The sequence below is a fragment of the Phocoena phocoena genome, chromosome 10, assembly GCF_963924675.1.
Source record: "Phocoena phocoena chromosome 10, mPhoPho1.1, whole genome shotgun sequence".
NCBI classification, from domain to species: Eukaryota; Metazoa; Chordata; class Mammalia; order Artiodactyla; family Phocoenidae; genus Phocoena; species Phocoena phocoena.
Window position 1 is genome coordinate 39,632,636 of NC_089228.1, and position 27,211 is coordinate 39,659,846.

The 27,211-nt window shown below is 51.4% G+C and overlaps 2 protein-coding genes across 2 annotated transcripts; both read right to left on the reverse strand.

Annotated features, from left to right (window-relative positions):
- Positions 1 to 6,600: 6,600 nt before the first annotated feature.
- Positions 6,601 to 8,416, reverse strand: LOC136130018 (antibacterial peptide PMAP-37-like). The gene is made up of 4 exons (XM_065886409.1): positions 8,219 to 8,416; positions 7,483 to 7,584; positions 7,268 to 7,339; positions 6,601 to 6,663 (listed from the first exon to the last, which is right to left on the reverse strand). The coding sequence occupies exons 1-4, from the start codon at positions 8,414 to 8,416 to the stop codon at positions 6,601 to 6,603; spliced, it is 435 nt and encodes a 144-aa protein (XP_065742481.1).
- A 16,710-nt stretch (positions 8,417 to 25,126) lies between these two features.
- On the reverse strand, positions 25,127 to 26,968 carry LOC136129557 (cathelicidin-4-like). Its single transcript, XM_065885917.1, has 4 exons — positions 26,759 to 26,968; positions 26,016 to 26,123; positions 25,801 to 25,872; positions 25,127 to 25,198 (listed from the first exon to the last, which is right to left on the reverse strand). The coding sequence occupies exons 1-4, from the start codon at positions 26,954 to 26,956 to the stop codon at positions 25,127 to 25,129; spliced, it is 450 nt and encodes a 149-aa protein (XP_065741989.1). The 5' UTR covers positions 26,957 to 26,968.
- Positions 26,969 to 27,211: the final 243 nt, after the last annotated feature.

Sequence of the window (27,211 nt, forward strand, 5' to 3'; positions counted from 1 at the left end):
CAGCTCTGCTTCCACAAGCACCACCCCCTGCCCCCCTGGAAAATCACAAATGGGAATAACATACCTTAATGGGGGATCCCCAAAGTCCCCCAAAACTTGAGACCCTCAGCCCCACAATATCCATACCTGCCTTGGTGTGAGTGCCAGAGAGGGAAAGGCCCCTACTGGAGCCACACAGCAGCCAGAGGCTCCCCTCCATCAGCAGTGTCCAGCTACAAAGCCACCTGAGCACTGCGGCTCCCGCCAGTTACCTCACTCAGGACCACTTGGCACAGCCTCCCTCCCTTCTTCCCATCACACTTTGGCCTTTGTCAGCCATCTTTAAGGAAAAGGAGAGGAGGAGAGGGGAGGGGAAGAGATCAGGTCTTCAGCTAGCAGCCCAAGGTCTAGATTATCAGGTTGCTGCTAGCACCAAATAGCTCAGCCACTTTGGATAAGCCCCATGATTAGCATACTATTTCTTTTAAGGCAGAGACTTCAACAACCCCCACTACTCCCACGTCTCCAACTCTTCATGGAAGCGGCAGGTAATACCATGGCCATGACGGAACAGTACCTGGGCTTCTATTCTCAGACCCTGTGCAGGGCATGCAATGCCCAGCTTCTGGCTCCGCTGGTCTAGGTTCCAGCTGTAGTCAATTTCCTGTGCTCTAAGGAGTTTCTACAATACTGAGTTGTTTTATGTTTTTTGGTTTTTTTTGCGGTACGCAGGCCTCTCACCGCTGTGGCCTCTCCCGTTGCGGAGCACAGGCTCCAGACGCGCAGGCTCAGTGGCCATGGCTCACGGGCGTAGCCGCTCCGTGGCACGTGGGATCCTCCCAGACCGGGGCACGAACCCGTGTCCCCTGCATCGGCAGGCGGACTCTCAACCACTGCGCCACCAGGGAAGCCCAATACTGAGTTTTGAACCAAGTCCCATCAGTTAGGTAGAACCGCAGGCCCTACAGTGTCTTCTGGGAAGCTGTCTATCTTCCATTTCAGTATCTGTAAGGCATATGACCCCATCAGAAGTTTGCATTATCTGTCTCACCACAAACCTGAGTCAAAGACCTCCAGCAACATGGCCCAGAGAAAGGCAAGCAGTGTTAGGGAACTGCTGTTACCGAACCTGAAGTGCTGCAGACTCCTTGACTAGAGTCTCAGTCCACTGCTGACTACTGTCCCTTTGTGACCACTCAGGTTCTCCTGCTCCAGTAAGCCTTGACTCATACTCCAATGTCACAGGCAGAGGTTTAACTCCCTCTTATGTCCAACCTGGGTCTCTTCTCAGTCACACCACACTACATGTTTACATTTATGTTTCTCCATCTATCTCCCTTCTAGAATGTGAGTTTATTCAGGAGATCATAATAGGATATGCAGGTAGATGAAGAGTCATACCATGCTTCTGGACAAGGTGAATTAAACTGCAAGCCAATCAATTCCTTCCAAATTAAATAAACTCAATGCAACACCAGCCGGAATCACAACAGAGATTTTTTATGGCTCTAGACAAGATAATTCTAAAATTCCTTTAAAGAAAATATATAAGAATAGTCAAGAAAATTATGAAAATAAAGACTAAGAAGACTTGTCTTCTAAAATCTGACAACACACTATCACGCCATAGTAAAGCGCTTTAGCAGTAGTGCAGCAATAGAGTAATGAAACAGAATAGAAAGAAGGGGATGCATACATTGAACTCTTTTCAATATGACTATTTATTTATTTATTTTGGCTGCATCACGTGGCATGCAGGATCTTCGTTCCCCGACCAGGGATCAAACCCATGACCCCTGCAGTGGAAGCAGAGTCTTAACCACTGGACCGCCAGGGAAGCTCTTCAATATGACTTTTTAGGAGAGAGGAAGTTGAAGGGAAACTCTGACCCTGAGACTATGCCAATTTGTTCTCACCAATCTATAAAAGCTGGAACAGAAAGAAGAAAGCCCCCAGATATAACTTCATGTTCTTACAGCCTTTTTCCGACTTATCCTATTTTCTCCAGGACTCCTCCAACTACCTGTCCCTGACAGTGCTTAATACAATTCTTCAGACATTTTTGTAATCCTAGCAATTAGGGTAAATTCCTCAGACTGGATTGTGCTATTCCCAAGTATTTGCTTTCCTTCTCTGCAAGAGTTACACTTCCCCACCCACTGACATCAGGCACATACAAGTGACTTGCCTCACCAGTGAAATGTGAGTGCAAATGACATGTCTCTCTTCTAAACAGCAACTTTAAGAGCCACTGTGTGGTTTCATCTCTCTTGCTCTTCTCCCTCTGTCACAGTGCTCCTTGCCCACATAGGGTCTGCCCTTTCACCCGTGGTCATGGATCGAAAGGACACGAAGTAGAGCCAAAGCTAACCCAAGAGCCAAAGCTAACCCACTAAGGGTTAGATAGGATTCCAGTTAAACTGCTGTTGTTAGACTGCCATTGAGATTTGAGGTCATTTATTACTTCAGCATAACTTATCCTACACAGCTCTTCTTCTTCCAGAACTACCACTAGCAGTAGCTAACACTGATTAAGCAGGTACCACTTACCAGGCACCGTGCTAAGTCCACTGCTTCATTAATCTTCATGACAAAGCCATGATGTAAATACTGCTGCTACCTCTATCTCACAAAAGAGGGAACCAAGCACTGGGAGGTTAGGTCACTTGCTCACAAGACTGTATCACTCCCAAGTGGCAGCGCCAAGCCTAGTATCTAAGCTTCTGGTTTCAGAGTAGCTTCATTTATCACTGCTTCAATAAATGCCTATCGAGCCAATGACTGAATGAAAATGCAGAGTGACCAGACATCTAGAATTCACACTGAAAAAGCCAGACTTTTCAGACTGACAAGGAGAAAAGGATCACTATCTGACTGATAAGCTAGGTTATGCTCTGGCAACAAGTGACCTCCAAAAATCTAAGTGCCTAAAAGCAATTAAGGTTTTTTCCCCCCTCCCTCATGATACAGGTCAATCACAGATTGGTCATATCTACAATTCAGACTGCAGAGTAAGAAGGATGGAAGGATGAATGGATGGATAGATGGATGGGTGGGTGGGTGGAAGAAAGGGCAATCTAATCATAGTATGTGGCAAATATGACATCGCAACTCAGTGAGGAAACAGTGCCTCTTTAATAATTGGTGGGAGCAAACTACCATCTACATGGCAGTTCAGTATCTATTAAAAGTGTAAACATGGCTTCTAAAACCAAACCATTAGAATCTTCTTCACCTTGGCAGAAAAGAAAACATGAGTCTCAGGAGACATTTGGTTGTGAGATGCATCCTCCTCCAATCTCATGCTCTCAAATCACCATCATGTCCTTACTTTTCTCTCTACAGCACGACCCACCCCAGGAAGGCTCATGGTGGCTAGGGAAAAGGGGCTGAAAAAGCCATTCTGCAGGAACCTCCAACAGAAACATGCAATGTGGTAGATACAGACCCCTCAGACAAGACAGGGTAAGAATGCCCTCCAGACACATCAGCTCCTCTAGGAAGCCTTCCCCAAGAGGCTAGGAAGGCTCTACCAGATGCAAAAATATCCCTTCTCACAGGGCATTGTTATCCAAGAGCAATATGAGAGCTACAGTGCCAACCAAACATGTAATTTAAAATTTCCTGGACTTCCCTGGCAGTCCAGTGGGTAAGACTCCACGCTTCCACTGCAGGGAGCATGGGTTCGATCCCTGGTCGAGGACCTAAGATTCCGCATTGACCCGCCATGCGGCCAAAAAAAAAATTCCCTAGCAGCCTTCTCAAATAGTTTTTTAAAAGGTGAAATTAGGGATTTCCCTGGTGGCACAGTGGTTAAGAATCCACCTGCCAGTGCAGGGTACACGGGTTTGATCCGGGAAAATCCCACATGCAGCGGAGCAACTAAGCCCGTGCGCCACAACTACCGAGCCTGCACTCTAGGGTCCGTGAGCCACAGCTACTGAGCACGTGCGCCTAGAGCCCGTGCTCCGCAACAAGAGAAGCCACCACAATGAGAAGCCTGCGCACCGCAATGAAGAGTAACCCCCCTCTCCACAACTAGAGAAAGCCCCGGCGCGCATCAGTGAAGACCCAACGACAGCCAAAAATAAATAAATCTTTTTAAAAATAAAAAGTGAAATTACCTTTAATAACATTTAACCCAACATATCTAAGATATTATCATTTCAACACATAGTGTTAAAAAGTTATCATAGTTTATACTTTTTTCCCAACCATCTCTCTCTTTTTAAAAAATATTTATTTTATTTACTTATTTAGGCTGCGCCAGGTCTTAGTTGCAGCACGCGGGATATTGGTTGCGGCATCTTTAGTCGCGGCATGCAGACTTCTTAGGCGCCGCATGCGTGTGGGTTCTAGTTCCCCGACCAGGGATCCAACCCGGCTCCCCTGCATTGGGAGCGGAGTCTTACCCACTGGACCACCAGGGAAATCCCCCCAACCATCTCTTGGAAATCAGGTGTGTATTTGACACTTACAGTACATCTCAAAAAGACGTTAAATTTTCAAGGATTAAAGGGAAGTATAGTCTCAGCAAAACAATAACCTTGTGTCTGATGGAAAAATGTTTTAGACTTATTCATTATTCAGATAGATATTAATTAACTGGAAGTAAAATTAAGAAGGCAGTTCATCAGAAGCATTAGCCACACCTGAAGCGTTCAATAGTCACTGGCATCCAACGGCTGCCGGAGTAGAGAGCGCAAATGGGACCCCCGCGGCGGAAGTCGAGGCGGGGAGATTTGGAGAGGTAGCTGCAAACCACGAGGATAGGGTACTGGACACCAAGGGAGGAAACCCTGCCCCACCCACAAGGAAGGCGAGCAGTCAGGAGGGGTGAACTGCACAGCCCACAGCCCGCACCCTCCATCTCCACACCTCCTGAAGGACCAGCCTCAGCCTCGGATACCGCCCACGCCAGCCCGGCGCCTGAGGTCGGAGAGCCGGGGGGAGACGGGGGGCGCGGTCACCCTCTTCTCGCCCTGGCACTTCGCCAGCTCGCCCGACTCACCGTCCACTGCCAAGCTGGAATTGCTCCCGCGAGGTCCACATCTGCGCCTGGGTAGGCAAAGCGGCAACGATAACGGTACCACCGTCGGCGTCCAGTCGCTAAGCGATCTCACAGCCCGCCCCTGGCCACGGGCGGTGCAGAGGGAAGGACGTGCATCTGCAGGAAGTGCGTCACGGCGCAGCGCGTGGCCTGCCGGGAAGCGTAGTTTCAGAACAGAAAGCGACCCCCGCGGGTCGGAGAAAGACTGTATTATCGCGTTAACCTGCTGATTTCTCCTCCGGACGTTTTCTGTTTTTACCACCGGTACCCATAAGCAGAACGTAGTCTTGTTTCCATGCTCTTAAACATTCTATAAATAGCCTTATAACGTATCTACTAGCTCATTTTGCACAATTTCTTTAATGATATACGGTAATCCGTTCATTTTTGTTCACAGCTGTACGGTATGTATTGTAAAAATAGACCAGTATTCCAATTGGTTGTTATCCTGTGTGTCCCCTTGCACACCCATGGAGAGTTTCTCTAGGGCAGCGGTTCACAAACTTTTTGCTGCAATAATCCTTTTACACTCTTAAAAAGTACTTTTTTCCAGTTTCACTGAGATATTACTGACATACAGCACTGTATAAGTTTAAGGTGTACAGCATAACGATTTGACTTACATATATTGTGAAATGATTACCACAATGTTTCATTAACATCCATCATCTCATATAGATACGAAAAGAAAAAAAATGTTTTTTTTTACTTGTGATGAGAACTCTTAGGATCTACTCTCTTGACAACTTTCAACTATACCACACAGCAGTGTTACTATACTCATCATTACATCCCTGTACTTTTGTATCTTATAACTGAAAGTTTGTACGTTTTACAACCTTCATCCAATCTCCACCCACACTCTAACCACAAATCTGATCCCTCTTTCAATGAGTCTGGTTGCTTTTTGTTTGAACGGCATTGAGGAACGGCCACAGTGATGTGTTCAATACCAGAGGAAAAGACATGAGGGGCACACTTTTCCAGAGTTACGACTGTCAAGAGGAAGCGAAACGTTATGGGTATTGTAACTGCAGGCTTAGCCCTGAGACTGAACTGCGTCTCTGTGAGTGTTTAACAAATGCCTGGCCCCTCCGGACTGTCACCTCCATGTGAGCAGGGACAGCATCCCCACCAGCCCTGCACACAGAGCAGGTCTCCTTAAGTCCCTACTGGGCGTTGGAGGAGGAGGGCAAAGGTGTATGAAGGGCACGAGAGGGACCTGAGAATGGAGACGCTGTGCTGGACCTCTTGGCCCTGTTGCCTCTCCCCATGCCCTCCTGGAAGGAACAGCTGCCTCACCCATCTCTGTATTGACAGGAGTGATCCTCTCTCTCTCTCTCACACACACACACACCCAAGAGGACTCTCAGAGTTAAGGACTTGGTCCTGGTAAGATGAAGGAGGGGAGATAAGTGAATTTGAATGTGGAGGAAATTGTTTTCAGAAGAATTTATTTTTCAGAGTCCAAAAGTCTGAGCCAGGATAAGCTGATTCTTAGCAGTATTCACTGGGCTGAAATATCCCAAAGATATCTTTGATTCTCTGACCAATTCTCTCAGTCTTTTTGCCTATCTTCTCCCACCTCTCTGGAGGAAGTCACCCAGCCATCGAAATAGCCCCACACTCCGAATCTGTGAAGCAGGAGGAAACAGGCTTCTTTTGGGGATTGGCTCAAGATTAACACAGGACCACACCCCACCTGAACACCCCCATTTCTGGGCCACTGCAGGAAGCTTGGAGCCCTAATCCACTTCCAGTATGACACTTGGAGCAGGTGGTTGAATACCTACACAAACAGACAGATGAGAAAACTGGGGCCCACAGATGGCAAGGGGTTTCCCAGGGTCACAAGCCCATCCCAACAAAGCTGGACTGGAGCAGGGGCTGAAAGCCCATGACTTGAGTCAATGCCTCTTAAACTTCAGCACAGTCAGAATCCCCTGGAGGCCTTGTGAAAATGCAAATGTTTGGGCTCCACGCCACAGTCTGATTCAGGAGGTCTGAGCGGGGCCTGGGAATCTGCCTTTTTGTCAAGTTCCCGGGTGGGACCCCACTTAGAGAACCACTGCTCTAAGGGATGGCAGAGCCAGTCCTGGAGACCTTGGGGTCGGGTGAGGGAGGGACCAGGGTTGGGGGGCCTTTCTCTGCCCTGGAAGGGGCAGCAGGTAATTGGTCCAAAGGATGTTCCACAACCCACCCCATTATCAGCTCCATAACACAGAAGGGGCCACTCACCTCATTAGAGTTTATAACAAATTGGTCCTTGGACTGGTCCAGGGTGACTGTCCCCACACACTGTTTCACCAGCTGGAAGGGGAGGCTTGAGGTCAAACTGGAACCCCCCGGGCCATCACCTCCCAAACTCAGCCTACGGACTGGAAATCTTCCCCGAAGCCCCGTATTAGGCTCCCTGGGAAGCATCCACCAGTGCCCCCAGCCCCCAGCCTCACCCCATTCTCCTTGAAGTCACACTGCTCCGGGGGCTGCTGGGTCGTCCTGGGGCACACGGTCTCCTTCACTGTGAAGCTCACAGGCTTCAGAGTGTCTGGGTCCTCATCGTGGTCAAGGATCAAAGCGGGGAGACTGGGCTGAGGTTCATGCTTCCTTCTCTGATCTGTCTCCCTGCCCCCACCTAGACGGCAGCCTCTCCAGCCCCTCCTGTGTGCCTGGCCCTGGGCTTGGTGCTGGGTGCACAGGGGAAGTGGACAGAGCCCACTCCTGGCCTTGTGGGCACACAGAGAACAGGACGGGACCAGCTCTGATGAGACCACCTGCACCTCTGACGGGCTGAGGGAAGTCAGGGGTCGCCTGCAGGGAGAGACCTTATCACTGGCACCTCCAGGCTGAGCAGAGTCATTCCCTGGTAGCGGGACACCGAGTTAAGAGGGGACGTAAAGCAGGGAAGTCACATGGCAGAGCCAGTGACCCCCCCCATCCCAGGAGCTCCCAGAGAACCCTTAGGCCCAAAAGGAGTGTACAGGGCGCCTGTTCCAACAGTAGAGATGCTAAGGCAGGAAGCCTCATGCTGCGAGGGGACCCAGCGCTGGGAAGGTTTCCTGGAAGAGGTGGGAGCCCACCTAGAGGGGAAGTGCCTTCCTGACAGGAGGTACAGCCTGAGCAGAGGGGGTGACAGTGTGGCCAAGACTAGTGGGAGACAGCCCCCTCCCCAGGCCCCTCCTGACTCACGGTCTTGGGAGGCAGGGCTAGCTCCAGGAGGCGATAGGGATTAGCTTCTGAGGACCACTCGTTGAGCTGATCCAAAGCACGAATCACAGCCTCCTTGTAGCTGAGGGCCTGGGCGCTGGCCGAGGACACCACTAGTCCCAGCAGCGGTAGCCACAGTGGCCACCACCCCAGGGTGAGGCTGGCCCTCTGGGTCTCCATGGTCCCGAAGTCGGCCTCCTCCCAGCACGCAGGACCTTCCTTTATGCTCAACCTGGGCCTGATGCAAAGGCTCAACCAGGAGCCTTCCTGACCTGCCCCATCCCTGGCTACCTTCCAGGGTGTTCACTGGGCTTTCTTCAGCCCCTGCGTTGCCTCACAGGATTGCTGGGCAGTGGGAGCGGGAAGCCTCCTGTGAAGGTGAAGAAATGGTTTCTCTATCTCCCTAACAACGTCTTGGCCTCTCCTGGGGCCCGTGGGGAGTGTCAAAGGCAGGGTTGCTCAAGAGCGTTGAGTCCTCCAGGAGAGGGAAGATCAGGCTGTGTCTTACATCCCCTCGGCCTCCACACTCTGGCCTCCTCAGGAATAGGGTAAAGGAGTGATTCAACAGCAACCTCCAAGTTCAGGCACTGCCTTGAACCCAGTAGGAACTCAGTTAAGCTTTGATGAATGGAGGACAGTACGAACCACATCTAGAGCCTTACCCATCCAGCAGACCATAGGCAGACAGTCAAGCCCTCACCATCTTGTACTCTGGGCCCAGCCCTCAGCCAGTGAGCTCTGTCTGTCCCTTCTCCTGGATTCTTCACTGCTTATTCAGTCTAAAAATGTCCTGTCCCCTGTCCCTGACAAACACGACCTATTGTCCTGGCCCCTCTCCAAAGGAGCCTGAGAAAGGGTCATCTACACCACTGACAACACTTCTTTGCAGGCTCACATTCAAGGCCACGGCAGGCTGACCAGCCCTCACTGGATCCAGAGGCCCCTCTCAAGCCTTGTCTTTATCTCCACAGGCACTGGAGACACTCTGTGTTCTGAAACTGCCCCTGCCCGATTGTCCCCTGCTGCCACTCTCCTGGATGCCCTCCTGCCTCCCCCGTGGCTCCTGCTCGGTCTCCTCCAAGGACCCTCCTCCTAAGAGGCAGGGCTGGCACAGGTGCATCTGGGCTGCTTCTCCTCCCAGTCCTCACACATTCCTGGGGACACCCCTTCTCAAGATACCAGTTTTCAAGGACACACATCACTGGTCTGTATCTCTGAGCTCAAGACTCCCATGAGTGCCCCTGGTTGTCCGCACTGAGCTGTTGGCTGCTGTTGGCTGGGTGCCGCCGCAGGAGCCCTGAGCTGAAAGCCTGGGAGTCCCACCTGCTCCTTCTTCCTCCTGAGGACACTCCCTCTGGCCTCCCATCAGCCCAGCCCAGCTCCTACCACTGCCTTCTCTCCTCGCAAGCGTAGCCACAGCCTCCGGACTCCACCTTCTCTGGTTCCAGGCTCTCCCCAGACCACTGTCTGCCCTCCACACCATTGTCTAGGGACTCATGCCAAGCAGTGATTTCTCCCGCTGCCTTGAGGCAGGGGCATCGGGGTCTGGGTCTTGATGCTCCCTGCTGTCCTCCGCCCCTGCCCTGCAGGCCTCAGGTGTCAGGCTGCCCCATCCACTGCAGCCACTCAGACAATGCTGAGTCCCCTGCTCTTCCCCATCTCTGCGCCTGGTCCCTCTGCTTGCCCTGCCCTTCCGCCCTGACCTCCATCCAGAAATGGCACCTCCTCCTCCTGGCTCCCACAGCCTCAGGAAATCTCTTCTGATTTGACCCCAAGTGGCTCCCTGTCCAGTGCTGTGATCAGACACCAGGCTTGGGGCACCAGTGCTGGGGATAGAGGGAGAACAACTGGGAGGGATAATGGCCCAAAATGTTAGAGGGGCCACAGGCCAAGAAGGAGATTCTTGTACAGTTTTCTGGAGGAATGACCATGTGGTTGTGAGGTCTGGGGTAGCTCCTGGACTCAGCCGGCCTGCGGGACTCTTGGGGCCTTGGCCAGAGCACCTCAGAAGTTGTCAGCCTGGATGGATGGCGCTGGTTGGTCACTCAGCGTTGGAGAAGGAAGGAGAGGTGGGCTTCTGTGCAACCTGGTTTCACCGTCCAAGTGTTGCCCCAGTGGCCTCTTGGTCAAGCTGTGTCCTTTCCCCAAGTCAAGGGAGGAAAAGAAGGTGATCACAGTAGAAAATAATTAGCAATACGCATGGTTACTGGCTATTAGGTAACGCTGAAATCCTCCCTGTGCTTTCCTGCCTCTGAAACTTTGTGTTTGCTCACTCTTCTGACTGAAGTCCCCTTCCCCATCCTCCCTGGATCCTGTGTAGGTCCATAGAGTACAACTCCCGTGGTGGGGGCCTGCCTTCCATGCCTCCAGTCTGGCTCTCCTGGCTTAGTCCTTACAGCCTGTCAGAGCGGAGGTCTTCTCGGGAGACAAACCACAGCCCTTGTCCCCAGGTGGGTTTACCCCTGACTCCACATCTGGTCCTTGAGAAATCCTCATGCACCTTTCACCCCAACAAACTCAGGTATGAGGCCTGATCCTGCAGCGCCCCTCTCCTTTGCTCTTCCCAGCCATCCTTCCTGTCCATGAGACTCTGGGCAGGAAGGGGAACTGGACCTCAGGCTGCTGTGCCCCCAAACGTTGGGGAACACCCACCAGCTCCCTGAGTTGTCCAGTTCATGAGGAAAATGAAACCTACAGGTTAAATCACTCAAATAAGGATCTACCATCCAGGAAACAGGAGATGCAAGACTTGGACCAAATGCCCCGACTCACCCACCACGCTGGTCGTCTCACAGGGACCAGGGGAGGGAATTCGGCCCTCCCTCCTGCCCTCTGCAGTGAGCAGGGAAGGCAGCCACGGCTGCTGTGAGGGTGAGGACTTGGGTCAGGGCTGAGTGTCAGGACCCTCTCTCTGCTCCGGGTCAGCTTCTTCCTTCCCACTTCCCACTTCATGTGAAGCAAGGAGCTCTGCAGCAGGTTACATCCCCCTGGAAAGCCCTCAGCCCAGCTGGGGTTTCCCAGGCCTGGGGTTTGGTGAAGGAGGCCAGCTGGCAGGAGGGCAGTGCCACCCCTCTCTGGGGGTGGGTACATAAAACCAAACAGAGGCTGCACCCGCCACACTGTAGCCAGAATACTTGGTGGCGTCAGGGCGACCGTGCTGCTGCTGCTGCTGCAGAGCCAAGCTTGAGGCCAACCTACCTCCCTGTCCAAGGACCTCAGCCTGCGCCAGGCTCCGGCTCCGGATCTCACCACCAGCCACGACAACAAACATCCAACCAGATCCTCTCCGCAGCATCTGGGGCTGTGTGAGAAGGTGAGCTGGGCCCGGGTGGAGCCTGAGTGGGAGGGTGCCTGAGCTTTGCAGAAGAGGGCCATGCTCACAGCCAGCCCCAGACATGCAGCAGACTGGTGGGCATGGGTACCATTCCTGTGAGTGGGTTTTACTGGGGACATGGATGTAGAGATGACAGTTGGGGGCCGAGGCCAGTTCTATCCCCAGAGGGTGACAGAGGGTGCGATCTCCCCAGAGCGTGGGGACTCTGGATGCCTTGGGTACATCTGAGAAGGCACATCCTCCCTCATTCTTCTACCAGGACAAAGACCTGCAAACCCCCAGGATCTCAGGGTCTGTCTCCTGGACACCACGAGCTTCGGGAAGAAGTGGGCTGAGCCTACAAAGACATCAACCTCCAGGAGGCTCGAGTAAGACAGGGCACTTCACACGAGGCCCACACACCCCTCCACCTTTCCTGGGTGCCTACGTGGTCCCTCCCCACAGACTGACAAGTCCTAGTGGAGGTCTTAAGTCTGCTCGTGGATGCCCTGGGAAGGTAGAAACAGCCCCTCCAGAGGCTCCACCCGGGTTCTAACATTTAGTATGCGCTTTTGGAAGTAAAGAGAGAAGGGACCAACTCCTGGGGAGAGGGATGGACTGGAGATCAGAACACAATTTCCTTTGATTCCATTTCTTCAGCCCTACCTTTCTCATGATCCCAGGTCCAACTCAATAGATCCAGGTGGCACCTGCTTTTCTTATTTCCAAAAAGTAACTTGGAAGCCAACAAATATTAAACCAAAAAAGAAAACAAAAAGAACAAAACAAAATAAAGTCATCTGGAGATTTTAAAGGCACTTTTCTGACTGCACACTATCAGTTAAGAGCTGCTGATCATGGCTCCAGCAACAACCCCTCGCCCTTGGGAGAACTTCCTTTCAGATATCAAGCTCGATGAAAACAACACACAAGGGAAGAGCCTGGGGAAGCGGGATTGTAGGTTGGATGGGGATGGAGACTAGGAGGGCTGTTGGGTGGCAAGACTTTGGGTGGGCTAGAGCTGTGTTTGGTGAGAGCCATGCTGTGCTGGTGTGAAACCCTGGCTATGAAGTGGACATGAGACAGATCCCCCTGCTGTCCCTGAAGCTGGTGAAGCAAGAGGCTCCCTCCATGGCTCCCTGCCATGATAGTCACCTGTGTGCCCATGGGCAACCTCATCGAAGTGAGTTTTCTTCCAGTGGCACCACTGAGTGGGGTGCCTGGGGTCCATCCAGTCACCAAAGCAACAACTCTGACGGTAATCCTTGGGATGGTCATGGAAACCACACTGTGGGGGGAGCCTGGGGCCCCTTGTGTCCTGTCCCTCCTCACAGCCTCCCATGGACATGTTGTCTCTGGAGACCTGAGTCCAAGGATGTGACCTGTGTGTCTGGTCCTTCAGGGTACAAAGGGCTCCTGTATGTCCACCTCCTCTGAACTCACAGCACTCTAGTCAGGTAAGCAGGGCTTACCACCAGTCTCATTAGGCCAAGGAAGGAACTGAGGCCCAAGGCAGGGTGGGGGTGTGGCCTTGGGAAGCAGGTCTTGGTCGAGTCAGGGTTGATGGCAGTACACAGAGCTCTGGCTCCAGTGTGAGTTTTCCTTGGCCCAGTATGGGGCATCCTGTCTCTCTTTTGGATGAGCCCCTGGCCACCTCTGTCTGGCCCACCAAACACCACCTTGGCCAACCCTGCATCTCTCCTACAGCCCATTGCTTTAAGAGGCCTGGAGACTCAGCTTTTTGACCTACTTTGCTATGAGCATTGAGGGGCTGCTCTGGGGGGTCCCTTTCTGCTCTGTGCCAACTCCCACTCTCTTTCTTCCCTTCCTGAGCTGTCCCCTGCCCTGTGGATGCTCAAGATCATGGGCGAAGACAACACGTACACGTTGGACAAGTACGGAGTGAAGTAAGTTGCTCTGAGAATGGCTTCTGGGGCCTCCTTCAAGTGTTGTGGGAAAGGTGGAGCCACTACTGGCCAGGGTCAGCTACATAACTTGCAAGATGAAAACATGGGTCCCTCGGCTCAAAAAGTATTAAGAAATTCAAGCCCTCAGAAGTCAGAGAGATTGGAAGAAAGAGAAAGACTCCACTGGCAATTGATGGCTCTGAAGGTGGAGAAAGATGAGCCAAAGCCCGGGGACAGCCTCTAGAAGCTGAGAACAACGGCAGCCACCAGCAGGCAAGGGATTCGCGACCTCAGTCCTACAAGCACAGAGGACCAAATTCTGCCAACAAGCTGAATGAGCTTGGAAGTAATTCTCCCCCAGAGGCTCTCGAAAGGAATCCAGCCCTGCCGTCTTAGCTGGGCCTTGTGAACACAGAGCAGAGAAACCCATCAAGCCTCCTGGCATCTGACCTACAGAGCCGCCAGGGTAAAGTTTCCCTTTGCATGCCTTAGAAGAATAGAATGTGGGCTCTAGGAAACCTCTCTGAGCAGTGATGACATCACAGGATGGAGTGAGGTCAGGAGAGACGAGCAATCACCAAACTCACCCAAAAAGACCGTGGGGAAGAGGGGCTCCCATCGCAGGACACCGCTCAGTTTCATCAGCAACAGCAGACTCAAGCTTTGTGTTCTTGTACTGATTCTCTTCCCTACAGTTTTCACTGCCTCAGCAGCACAGACAGGATGGCACAGCGCGGAGCTTGGGGAGGGCATCAACACACTGGCAGGAAAGTCCACCAAAACGGAGAATGAGAAAGGAGCACTGGCCCACTCTGAACTGCATCCCCTGTCAGAGGGAACAAGGCTGGCAGCTTTAACCTCCATCACTTCTGCAAGCCCTTCAGGGTGAAATTTAAAAGGACACAAACACAGCTTTTCCTTGACTAAAAGACTGTCGAGTGACTTAAATTTCTCATGCCATTTTATACACTGTGTTTTATTTTTTTTCATTGCTCTCATGCATTTTATTTATTTATTTATTTATTGTTTTTGTTCCAAAGACTAGTTTTATTTATTTATTTTTCACATGTCCACATTTCTGTATGTGATAGCCCTTTCCTTTTCTTTTTTAAAAAATATTTATTTATTAACATCTTTATTGGAGTATAATTGCTTTACAATGGTGTGTCAGTTTCTGCTGTATAACAAAGTGAATCAGCTATACATATACACATATCCCCATATCTCCTCCCTCTTGCATCTCCCTCCCATCCTCCCTATCCCACCCCTCTAGGTGGTCACAAAGCACCGAGTTGATCTCCCTGTACTACGCGGCTGCTTACACTGTGTTTTAATGTTAGGTAGTTTTACTTGCTTTCGTTTTGATCAGGGTTTATGTGTTTGTTTCTATTTTGCACTTGTTAATACGAGACATCCGCGGGATGGTTCTCACAGGTAAACTAAATCTTTTCACTGTCCTTCTCGCTCTGTACATGTATGTATTTCTAGCCCCCAAGCATGGTCATCAGTGAGTTCTGTCTCTATATGCTGTCAGTTTCTATTACAGGAAGGACTGCTATGACCTCATGGTACAGCAAACAAGATCAACAACAACAAAGTCATAAATAATGAAAAAGACAGAAAAAAAGAAAACATCAAAAAATAAAAACAAAAACTTCCCTAACTCTCCCTCCTACCATGGAACCGACTCTTTCCTGGCCCTTCCTCTCCTTGCCCTCTTCTCTCCCCAAGCAGGGCACACTTCTTACCTCTGTGTGTGGAGCCACAGAAAGTGGCTGGAAGGACAGAAGCTCTAAGAAACTCCTCTCTCTGAAATGGAGCAGGACCCTATGATCCTTGCCCCCCATGTCCTCAGTCTGCCTTTTGTCTGTAGAAAACTTTAGCCAAAGAATAAGTTTGACCAGAGAAGTGAAAAAATGCAGGAGCAAAGAAAAGCAGTCAAGCAGAACAAAACAATAATAGTTTAGTCACTGAGCAAAGACCAAGAATTTTAGTTCCCTCTCAAGGGCTACAGATAATGTTCTGAGCCACATCCTGTGAGCTGTCTTATAGATACTGAAACCCACACCAGGTGGAAGAAGTTAACTACATCATGCCCAGACTGTGGCCATGACAGAAGCTGCCACAATTCCGAGAACTGGCCTCAAGGAAATGGGAAAAAAACGACCCTGGAACTGAAGATTAACTGTACTTAAAACAATCAAGATGACGCTGGTCAGACCAACACATGAGCAATTTCAAGATGACCGTCAAGGCTGACGGTGCTGTTTCCGCATGTAGCCCCTCCCCCGTCTATAAAAGGTCTTGTCCACTGATTGTCAGTGGCGGGGAATCGGCGTTTGGACACCCTCCAAACCTCCCCACCCTCCCTACCTTACCAGCATCCGAAATAAAGCCAACTTTCCTTTCCACCAACCTTGCCTCATTATTGACTCTCGAGCGGTGAACAGCCAGACCTCACTTTCGGTTACATCACAGTGGTCGTCCCCTCACCTGACTGGGCTCCATCTTTCCCCATCCTACACCCAAATAATATCTTTGAATCTTTTCACCACTACCACAGAGCCCCACTCAGCCAGTCAGCCACAGTCTCAACTGAGAGGAGAAGGAGTTTCTTAGAGGATTCCACGCTGAAGCTGGCGGCGGCCAGGACAAAGGGCCTGTTGTACTCCGGCAGCAGGCTCCAAGGAGGATCACAAGGCCTTCTGCCAAGATCCGGATAGCTGCAGTTCAAGCCTTGCCTGCAGGGCCTATATGCATATATGCAAGGTCACTAGGGTAGAGCCATTGCCCTACAACGCTACACCCCAAATTTTCACATAACCAACTGAATTATTTTGAGAGACATAGGCTGCCCCCTCACATACTCAAATTAATTGTACTGAAGGGCTGTGGACCCAAGTGTCTTCTGTGTCTTAGGCAACATCAGACGAGAGTGACCGTGACTGACCCCCAGGAGGATGATCAGGCCCATTGGAGCACAGACTGGCCAGGCTCCCACCTGGAGTCAAATCAGCTAAATGTATTGCTATTAACCCAGATGCAGCAGGTTGGCAACTGCACATACCCCACCTCTAAAGCCAGCGGGAAGTCTAGGGCAAGGCACTCTTTATCACCACAAGAGAGAATTTAGACTAGGTTGTGTGTTGTGGGTGAGTATAGGCCAGACTTCCACATACTAAGTAGCAGCAAGCCCAGCAGGAGGTCTTGCTCCTGTGGGGTCAGAATCCCACAAGCATTTAAACTTACTACAGTTACTACAGTCTGTGCAAAATATATAAAAGAGTTCAAAATTTCATGATGAGGCTTAAAAAAGTCATATCAGTATCCAGAAGGTCTGTTCTGTCCTGTTTGGTGGAGGCTGTTCACTCCTGGGGGCAGCAGTTGCGGGAAGGTTTCCAAGAGTCCTTAGATCAAGACTCTTCATTGGCCGTTGATCAAGCTGAGGATGAGAGTAGCAGTCTGGGTGAAAGTGGCCAGACGCCCTGCAGACAAAAGCTGAGAGAGAGGTGAATGGTGCCTCCTCCCACCCTTGACACTGTGAGTCGAAGGCCTTCTATTCCCATCACCAGGGTAGTTACTCTCTTCACAACCAAGTGATCGAACGACCAGTCCCTCAGCGATCACTGGTCCCGTCTCCAGTCCTCCCCTTGTCTCACCGGCACCACATGCCCAGACTCCTCCCTACGTGCCCAGCAGCTTCTCATCCTTATACTCCTTGACCCATCATAGAACATCTCCCTCTGCCCTGACGGGGCGTCCACACCAGCAGGACCACCTTAGGGGCTGTCACCTCATGTTCATGATCGTTATCACCACTGTCCCTCCTACCCTTCCAGCAGCAGGGCAGGCAGCACAATGAGCACTAGGGTAATCTCACCCACCACAAGGCTCTTCTGGGCAACTTGCAAATTCCAGTACTAGGAGCTTCCAGGGGTGCATGGGAAGAAGAAAAGTGGGGTGAGAAAGATTACTCATGTGGTTGGAGAGTCTTCCAGATTGTGTGGGCCTCCTCCCTCATTTCTGAGGATCATAATTAAACATTCTATGTAACTAGAAGGTGGTCTTCCAGGGAATCGTCCCATTTAGAGCTCAAGATGCCTTCCTTAAGTGTGTGCTCCGCTGGGAGGTGAGCCTTGGTGTCCACTTATCCTTTCAGTGTTCCCTGTCAGAGTCCATTCCATCTCCCAATGGCACCGACTGCTTGGAAATGAGACAGGGCATTAAAGGTCTGGGGAGCGATCTGGGTAACTCTGTGCTCCCAGTAGTTCTTACTGTAAGGCAGTGCCATTGTGGATTGGATGTATTTTGTGAATCCAGGTGTGAAACATAGACCATCTGAGAGTCCTGGAATACTATATGCCACGTATGCTGTGCAGATGGGGATGGCATCGCTGGTTATTGCCCTGGAGTTCCCTTTGTCACTCAGCTGTGGAGCTGGCAGTCAGCCACACTGGCCAGGCTTCCTTGGCCTCAGGTGCTGGCATCGCTAGGCCTTATTTTGAGTTTGATGCTGAAGGTAGATGGATCACCATTCCCTGTGTGATGGTGTATCCACATGATATGGGTCCCCACCTGGGCAGTGCAGATTTGATTCACTTGTTGATTCCATTGATGTTATCCTTGAATGGCCGTTTTTCATTGGCATCTGCAGGAGTCATGAACAGGGGTTGTGGGTGCTGAACAAAGCATTATGTTTTGCCATAATGTTTATCCCCACAAAGATTGGGACTTGACCGTTCAGTTGTCCCACGGCCAGGCACCTGACCACGCTGTCAGTTCATGGTGTACTGCCCACAAATTAGTGAAAAATGTAACAAGGTGGATTTTGGGGGATGTCTTCCAGGGCGGCTACACAGCCCACAACTCCACCCACTGAGTGGAGCGCCCTTGTTCATGCACAGGTATAAACAGGTATCTTGGAGGCTGAACAGCTGCACGTGGTGCAGCCCACACACCTGCCTTTAACTTAGCTGATCCATCCAGGAACAGGAACAGGCATCTTCAGGAAATGGGTGAGCTGAAGATATGAGGCTATAATCCAGATGTGTCAGTGATTACATTATGTAAGTAGCCCTGTGTTAACCAGGTTTTCTACTTTCTGTTTCTGATGTTTTCACATCCCCTCCCAGGGTTAGCAGATGCCTAGAGACAGCAGACTCTCTCCCTCAGCTCGCTTTTCACATGCAAACTGACCAGCACCCCACCCCACCCTCTCTGCTGCTGAGACTCTAACCCCCTGTCCTAATAGCCCCAGGGTCAGGCATCAACAACTTGGGCAGCCCCTACACCCCAGCCCCAGCTCACTGAAATTACTCAAGCTAGCCCATCCTAAACCTGGTCAGCCTCACCCTCAAGCCTCGTCCATTCCTTCCCTGGAGAACATCACACGGGCTTCTCCGCAGTGCCCCGCCCTGGCTCTCTGCTTGTCACTGTCCTCTCCTATGGGCCAGCACGACCCACTCCTCCCCCGCCCCAGGAACTGTGAGCAACAAACTCGCTCTGCACTGGCGATGGGCTCCCGATCTGGTGATCTGACCACAGCTGAATGAAACCCAAACCCTGGGGACATAGGAACCATTGAGAGAGACAGAGACAGAGAGGGAGGAAGAGAGAGGGAGGGAAAGAGAAAGAGAGAAACAATTTAGGCAAAATGTAAGTGACCCTGGGAATAGAGAATATGAAAGATTTTTTGTACATTTTCTACTTTTCTGTAAATTATTACCAACTAAAATGTTTTTGAAATTTTTAAAGTTACAACATTGAGGGATTGCATAAGCATTACATTCCTTTTATTTGTAAACTGCTTCTACTCTTCGGTCTAATTCTTGCCCCTAAGACCTTGTTATAGTTGCACGCTTCTCTTGGAAATAATGCGTCAATAAAACATTATTTCCTTTTATGTCGCTTAAAACATATTTTAACCAGTATTAATCTAATTTTTGCAAATTAAACAGAATAAATAAAATTTCCATTTACATAAATGTACACAAACACACTGCCACAAACACCCACACAACCACACTGACACTATACCCCTACACTCACATATAAACCTACACATGCCCACTCACAACACCCATGCACACATGAATGCCCAGCCATACATACACATACACACCCCTGAATTACATACACACACAAACACTTTATACACTCCTCATACACACACATCCACACACACATTTTAGAAATCCCCATACTCAACTCTACTGATATATGCCACACAGAAGAAACATCCCACAGTCATAAATCCCCCACAAACCCACACAGACCCAGACACACATACACATTTCAGACACACCCTGACACCTACACATATACCCACAAACTCACACCACATTCATTCTATACAACTTCACATACACACAAACTACACTCAAACACACACACACACTCTCACACACCTAGGGACACAACATACCGATACTCTCACAAACACACTGCACAACACTTCCAACACATACATACACCTTGACATGTTAACACCCAACGATCCAACCCCCATCCACACATACACACAGAAACACAGAAACATTTTTGAGAATAAAAGGAGGCAAAAGCCTATGGAAATGTTCCAGATTAAAGGAGGCAAATGAGACCTGACAGCTTCCTGACACACCTGACCCTAGGCAGGAACCTGTAACGCAGGTGAGAAACTCTGTAAAGCACATGATTATATCATCTGACATATAGGAAAACGTACTGTATCCATGTAAATGTATAGAGTTGATAATTGCTCTGTAGTTATATAAGAGGCTACCCCTAATCATAAGAAATACAAATAGAATTCTATGAGGCTAAGGAAGCCAGCTCTATCTACCACCTTAGCTTTAGATAACTTCTCCGTTTTGGTTTCCTTCTCTGTGACAGCACGGAATAAGTCTATGTTCTAAGTAACAGTTAGTTCTCCGTTTTACCGACAATAAGTAATGTTGCCAGTGCTTCGAAGAGTGGAGAGTCTAGTTTCACAAAATCTCATTCAATAGAGCTGAGATTCAAAAGAGTCACGAATAGAAGATCGAGTCCCCAGGGGAACCCCAGCTGCTAGCCTGCTGCCTGCCAAGACACCAGGGCAGAAAAAACCGCAGGCAGTCCCCCTTGGAGGTCTCCATGAGCCCTCAAGCTTGCCCTGCAGTACCCACAGATGGCCAGCGGGGGCGATCTCAGAGCAACACCTTCAAGTTACTAGTCTCCCTAGGCAGCAGCAGCATTTACTTCCCTGCCAGGGCGCCTGCGCTGCTACCAGAAAAACCACCTCCCTAGGGACCAACTCATCCATTAGGTACAGTAGGCACTGTACCTACGGACCATGATACTTCTAGGGACCCACAAAAATATTTTAATTTTAATTCCTTTTAAGAACAGAATATTAACATGACTATGATAGCAATGAATATATAACATTGTATCTAGCCACGATTGTATTCAACTATGTACGAATGCAGTTATAAAATGTAATTTTTAATACTTTTCTGTGGATGAATGAGTCCACGAAGGTGAAAGTGCCTAGGGCCCATGAAAGTGACAATGTAGCCCTCTGTCTCCCCTGCCAGCGTCCTACCCTGCTCTGGCTGAGGTGACACAGAGGCAGAGTGACACACAGAACAGGGGGCTGCAAGTAGGACCCCAGGGACCAGGGCAGCCCTCATCCTCGGGCTGAGGCTAGAGAGACCATGGGGGCTGTGGGACGAGACTTTTGGGCTCTGACTGGCAGGGGCATTGCTGAGTCAGAGCACAGGCAGTCTGGAGCGTACCCCGCCCTACTGTGCCAGCTGCTACCTTCTAATGGCCACATGGGAAAAGGCTAGTGCAGAAGGGCCAGTTCGGTGCCCTCAGGGAAGTCCACTGTGTGTGTGCATGGGCTGCATTTAATTCATCTCCTCCTGCTCTGATGGGGATTCCAAGTGTCTCTCTGGGTCCCTGCACTGACAGACGAGCCGGCACTGTGCCCTGAGACTAACACACTCTAACTATTGTCTCCTTGACTCTCTCACCCTCTGAGATTCACATTTGGCCCCTATGAGGTCCTTGAACTTCCTTCTCTACCTAAATGACAGACCAACCCCTTAAAGGAGATAATGTTGCTCCCAATTACAGATAGAGAGACAGAGGCCCAGAAAGATCAATTCTCCTGCTCAGGGCCACACGGGCAGGAGAGCAATTCCTTTCAGACATCTAGATCCCTCAGAATTCTCTCCCTCTGCCCCACTGAGGCTGACCTGGAGTCCCCTGTCCCGTCTCGGGAGCCCCCAGACTAACTCCTGAGACCTCACTGGTGGGGCTCAAGGGCAGGGTCCACAAGGACCTTGCCTGATTACAGCCCAGATTCCCTCCTTGGCACAGCAGGGGTCTGGGGGATGGAGAAGCCCCTCCTTGTCCTCACTCATTCCCTCCCTCTTCCTTACCTCTTGCTCTCTTCCACTCGCTGTGTTTGGCTTCTGTGCTGCCCCCCACTGAAGTTAGTGGCCTTCACATCTGCACAAACAATAGGAAAATATTAGGAGTCATCTCCCTGGGCCTCGTGGGCTCCTGTCCTACTCTGGCCACTTTGTAAAATCCTCAATGCCCCTTGGCTTACAGCACCACGCCCACCCCACTCCCCTCCGGCACTACCACCCTGGACGCCTCGGGCTCTTCTCTCTTCTCTCCACATCAGGCCCCGCGCCTGACCCACCTGGGACGAGTGGGTGAACTCTGCACAGCTCCACCACCATCACAGGCCACGTCCCCTAGAAGCAGGGCCTCAGCTGGGAAGTGAGAGGCATCTGATTTATTGAGGAGTGTTGTCAGGAGGACGGAGGCGGAGGGGAGCAGGATAGGGCAGAGGAAGGAGCTGAGCAGGGACGTGCTCTACCCTGAGATGAGCTTCAGCCTCACGCACAAAAGCCTGGAACCCCTGCTTTAGGACTGACTGAGGCGGGGGCTGGGCTTTGATGTCCCCTCATAGTCAGTCCCCATCCACAGGCTGAGGGCAGAGGGGACACAACCCCCCAGGCATCTCCTGGGAGGCTGTGAAGGCAGCTGTGAAGGGGGCACCTGTGAGCCATTAGCATCCGTATTGCACATTTCAAAAAGCTGGGGGATGGGGGGGTGCGGGGGCGGCAGCCGCCCAGCGAGGGGGATCTGGGCAGGGCACTCACAGCACCTACTGCCCAGTGCCCCGCGAAGGGACCAGCATCCCCCTGGCACCTAAGAGCCAACCTGGTAAAGACTGAACTTTCATCTCCCTCCACCCACATCGCATACCTACACCAGGACACTGACCAGACTGTGACCATGCTCTCTGGAAGCTCCCCACCCCCCCACCGCTGCATCGTCCAGCCTGTCAGGGAGTCAACCTGCTTCATCCTGTCTGCAGTAACTCCATCCCAGTCAGCCCCGCACTCTGCCAGCCTCTTGGGCAACCCTCCTTCCATTCTCTCTCCCCTCCTCTGTTGGCTACTGCCCTGGTCTGATGCTCAAAGCCATTTATGGAAGGGTCTGATACTTGTTCTTTCACGGGTAAGGGGCCCAGTGGTCACACAGCAGACACTCTCACCAGCCAATCACTTTAGAAAGCACTGACAAGGCCTGCAGACCTCCCTGCCAGGGACCACTTTGGCTCCCTGGTCAAGGGTGGAGATGAAAACAATGTAAGCATCCAACCCTTTCCACTATCAGTGGTCACATATGCATCTTGAGGGCCTCATCATGGCAAGGCACATCTGGCCAACTCCGATGTAAAATATGAAAGGACAAGGCAGGGCTGAGGATAGAAAAGTGTTGCCATGGTAGCAGGATGGGCAGTCATGGGAGGAAATTGGAAACAGATGTGATCAGCACAGACCCATATCATCCTGATGAGTGATCCCTCTCTCAGGTTGGTCAGGGATGTGCCAGCTGTGATGGGCCTGACATGTAGCATTTGCTGATTTCCATGGTGTAAGTACTTCCATCAAGGCCGATTTCAAGCTACCAAGAGTTTAACAACCAGCTTAGAAAATCCTGACCATTTAACAACAGGCTCTGGCAAGCCTGTATCCTCTGGCACAGACACAACACAGCTCCCTGGGTGTCCTCTGCAGGGATTCCTTCCTCAGCTTGGGTTGATGTAGAGTGAGAAGCATGAGGTTCCTCTAACCTGCCTGAGATCAGCCCCACCTGCTCACCAAGAGGAGACAAGCCTGACAGGTAGCAAAGTAAGTGCTCTGTGAGATCCTGTCCTCTGTCCCTCTCAGAGCGGGGAATCTGTGTCTTGGTACAGGTTGGCCCACAAGCAGACCTAAGACAAGCATTTAGTGGAAGTAGTTTGTTTGGGAGGTGATTCCAGAAAGCACCAGCACGAGTGTAGAGAAGGGAGACAGGGCAGGACCTGAGTCAGAAGAGGACGTGTCAATGAACAGGTCACAGAAGTGGGTGACAGGGGCTCAAGCCAGCTGGGGACCTCAGGGGGAGGTGTGACATGTCTGGGAGTGGACCCCCCAAGGAGTGAGGAAGAGGAGGTATTTTTCCACTGAGTCCCCCCAATGGTTGGTTGAGGCTGCTCCCTGCGTTCAGAATCCCCAGTGTTTCCAGTCTGCCCCAGAGCAAAGGTCAGCTAGAGAATGGGGAGGGGGCAGGATGTGCATAGTGTCTGAAACACCCAGGCACACAGAGATGTGACCCATGTGTCACTCTGTATGTCTTTCACATTCATGCAGAGCTCTTCACCCTGATGAACAGGATCCTTCTTTTTTTTTAATTTAATTTTATTTATTTTTTTATACAGCAGGTTCTTATTAATTATCTATTTTATACATATTAGTGTATATATGTCAATCCCAATCTCCCAGTTCATCCTACCACCACGACCACAACCCTCTCCCGCCGCTTTCCCCCTTGGTGTCCATAGGTTTGTTCTCTACATCTCAGGATGCTTCTTTTTAATGCTGCATATTTTTGTAGCAGGTAGTTCCCTAAACACAAGCCCACCACTGAAATCTCGGACCCAGCTAAAGAAACAGTGATGTGTTCAATGCCAGAGGAAAAGCCAGGAGGAGTAGGATTTTCCAGACTTCAGATTGTCAAGGAGAAATGGAACGCTATGGGCATTGTAACTGTAGGCTTAGCCCTAAGACTGAACTGTGTCTCTGTGAGTGTTTAACAAATGTCTGGCCCCTCCAGACTGTCACCACCATGTGAGCAGGGACCGCATCCCCACCAGCACTGCACACAGAGCAGGTCTCCTTAAGTCCCTACTGGGTGTTGGAGGAGGAGGGCAGAGGTGTGTGAAGGGCACGAGAGGGACCCGAGAATGGAGACGCTGTTGGCCCTGCTTCCTCTCCCCATGTCCTCCTGGAAGGAACAGGGGCCTCACCCACGACTATGTTTACAGGAGTGATCTCTCTCTCTCTCTCTCTCTCTCACACACACACACACACACACACACACACACACACACACAGAGGAGGCATCCCCGAGGTAAGGACTTTGTCCCAGTAAGTGGTAAGAACGAGAAAATTGAAATTGAAACCTGGAGGAAGTTATTTTCACAAGAATTTATTTTTCACCATCCAGAACTCTGAGCCAGAACTTATCAGACCCTCAGGACTCTTCCCCGGGCTCAGGGTTCACCAAAAGCCCTTAATGGGTGTGACATCAGGCAATCCTTCACTGTTTTCTGGGAATCCGTGGAATGTGGAAAGTTGGCTAGAACCCTGCGGGTGGCCATTGCCATGGAAAAGGTGGAAACGGGAAACGAATTCTCCTGACGCTCTGAAGCTGTGAACCACAATGAAATTTATTTCTTTTGTGACTAGGCAGGGGTCAAGACGAGAGCCCTCCCTCCCCACATGAACAACCCCCTAACGGACACACCAGAAGCACTGGGCCCTGTTCAGCCTTAAGCTGTGACCTTTGGAGCATGTGGATGAATCCCTACAGCCACAGACGTATGGGGAAACTGAGGCCCACAGATGGCAAGGGTCTTCCCAGGATCACAAGCCCATCCCAGCAAAGCTGGATGGGAGTAGGGGCTGAAAGCACATTACTCCAGTCAGTGCCTCTCAGAATTCAGCAGTCAAAATCCCCTGGAGGCCTGGTGAAAATACAAATGGCTGGGCCCCAGCCCAGAGTCTGATTCAGGAGGTCTGAGCGGGGCCTGGGAATCTGCCTTTCTGTCAAGTTCCCGGGTGGGACCCCACTTAGAGAACCGCCGCTCTAAGGGATGGCAGAGCCAGTCCTGGAGGCCTGGGGCTCGGGTGAGGGAGGGGCCAGGGTAGGAGGGCCTTTCTCTGCCCTCGAAGGGGAAACGGGTATTTGGTCCAAAGGATGTTCCACAACCCACCCCATTATCAGCTCCATAACACAGAAGGGGCACTCACCTCATTACAGTTTATGCCAAATTGGTCCTTGGACTGGTCCAGGGTGACTGTCCCCACACACTGTTTCACCAGCTGGAAGGGCAGGCTTGAGGTCAAACTGGAACCCCCCGGACCATCACCTACCAAATTCAGCCTATGGACTGGAAATCTTCCCGGAAGCCCCCTGTTCTCATCCCTGGGAAGCATCCTCCAGTGCCCCCAGCCCCCAGCCTCACCCCATTCTCCTTGAAGTCACACTGCTCCGGGGGCTGCTGGGTCGTCCTGGGGCACACGGTCTCCTTCACTGTGAAGCTCACAGGCTTCGGGGTGTCCAGGTCCTGATCCTGGTCAAGGATCAAAGTAAGGAGACTGGGCTCGGGCTCATGCTTCCTTCTCTGATCTGTCTCCCTGCCCCCACCTAGATGGCAGTCTCTCCAGCCCCTCCTGTGTGCCTGGGCCCTGGCATGGTGCTGGGTGCACAGGGGAAGGGACGGAGCCCACTCCTGGCCTAACAGGCACACAGAGAGCAGGAGCGGACCTCAGACCACCTCTGATGAGACCACCTGCACCTCTGAGGGGCTGAGGGAAGTCAGGGGTCGCCTGCAGGGGGAGATCTTGTCATCGGAACCTATAGGCCAAGCAGAGCCCTCCCAAGTAGGGAACAAAGAAGTGCAGAGCAGACTCAAAACACGGTAGTCACATCACAGAGCCAGTGACCACCCTCTATCCCTTGAGCTCACAGAAGTCCCTTAAGCCTGAACAGGGTGTACACGGCGCCTGTTTCCACAGTAGAGATGCTAAGGCAGGAAGCCTCATGCTGGGAGGGGACCCAGCTTTGGGAAGGTTTCCAGGAAGAGGTGGGAGCCCACTTAGAGGGAGAAGTCCCTTCCTGACAGGAGGTACAGCCTGAGCAGAGGGGGTGACAGTGTGGCCAGGGCTCGCGGGAGACAGCCCCCTCCCCAGGGTCCTCCTGACTCACGGCCTTGGGAGGCAGGTCCAGCTCCAGGAGGCGGTAGAGATTAGCTTCTGAGGACCGTTCGTTGAGGCGATCCACAGCATGAAGCACAGCTTCCCTGTAGCTGAGGGCCTGGGCGCTGGCCAAGGGCACCACTAGTCCCAGCAGCAGTAGCCACAGTGACCGCCGCCCCAGGGCGAGGCTGGCCCTCTGAGTCTCCATGGTCCCCAAGTCGGCCTCCTCCCAGCATGCAGGACCCTCCTTTATGCCCCTCCTGGGCCTGATGCAATGGCCCAACCACATGTCTTCCTCACCTGCCCCATCCCTGATCTCCTCCCCAGCTGTGAGCTGGACTTGCCTCAGCCCCTGCTGTTGCCTCACGGGATTGCTGGGCAGTGGGAGCGGGAAGCCTCCTGTGGAAGGTGAAGAAATGGTTTCTCCATCTCCCTGACAACATCTGGGCCTCTCCTGGGGCCC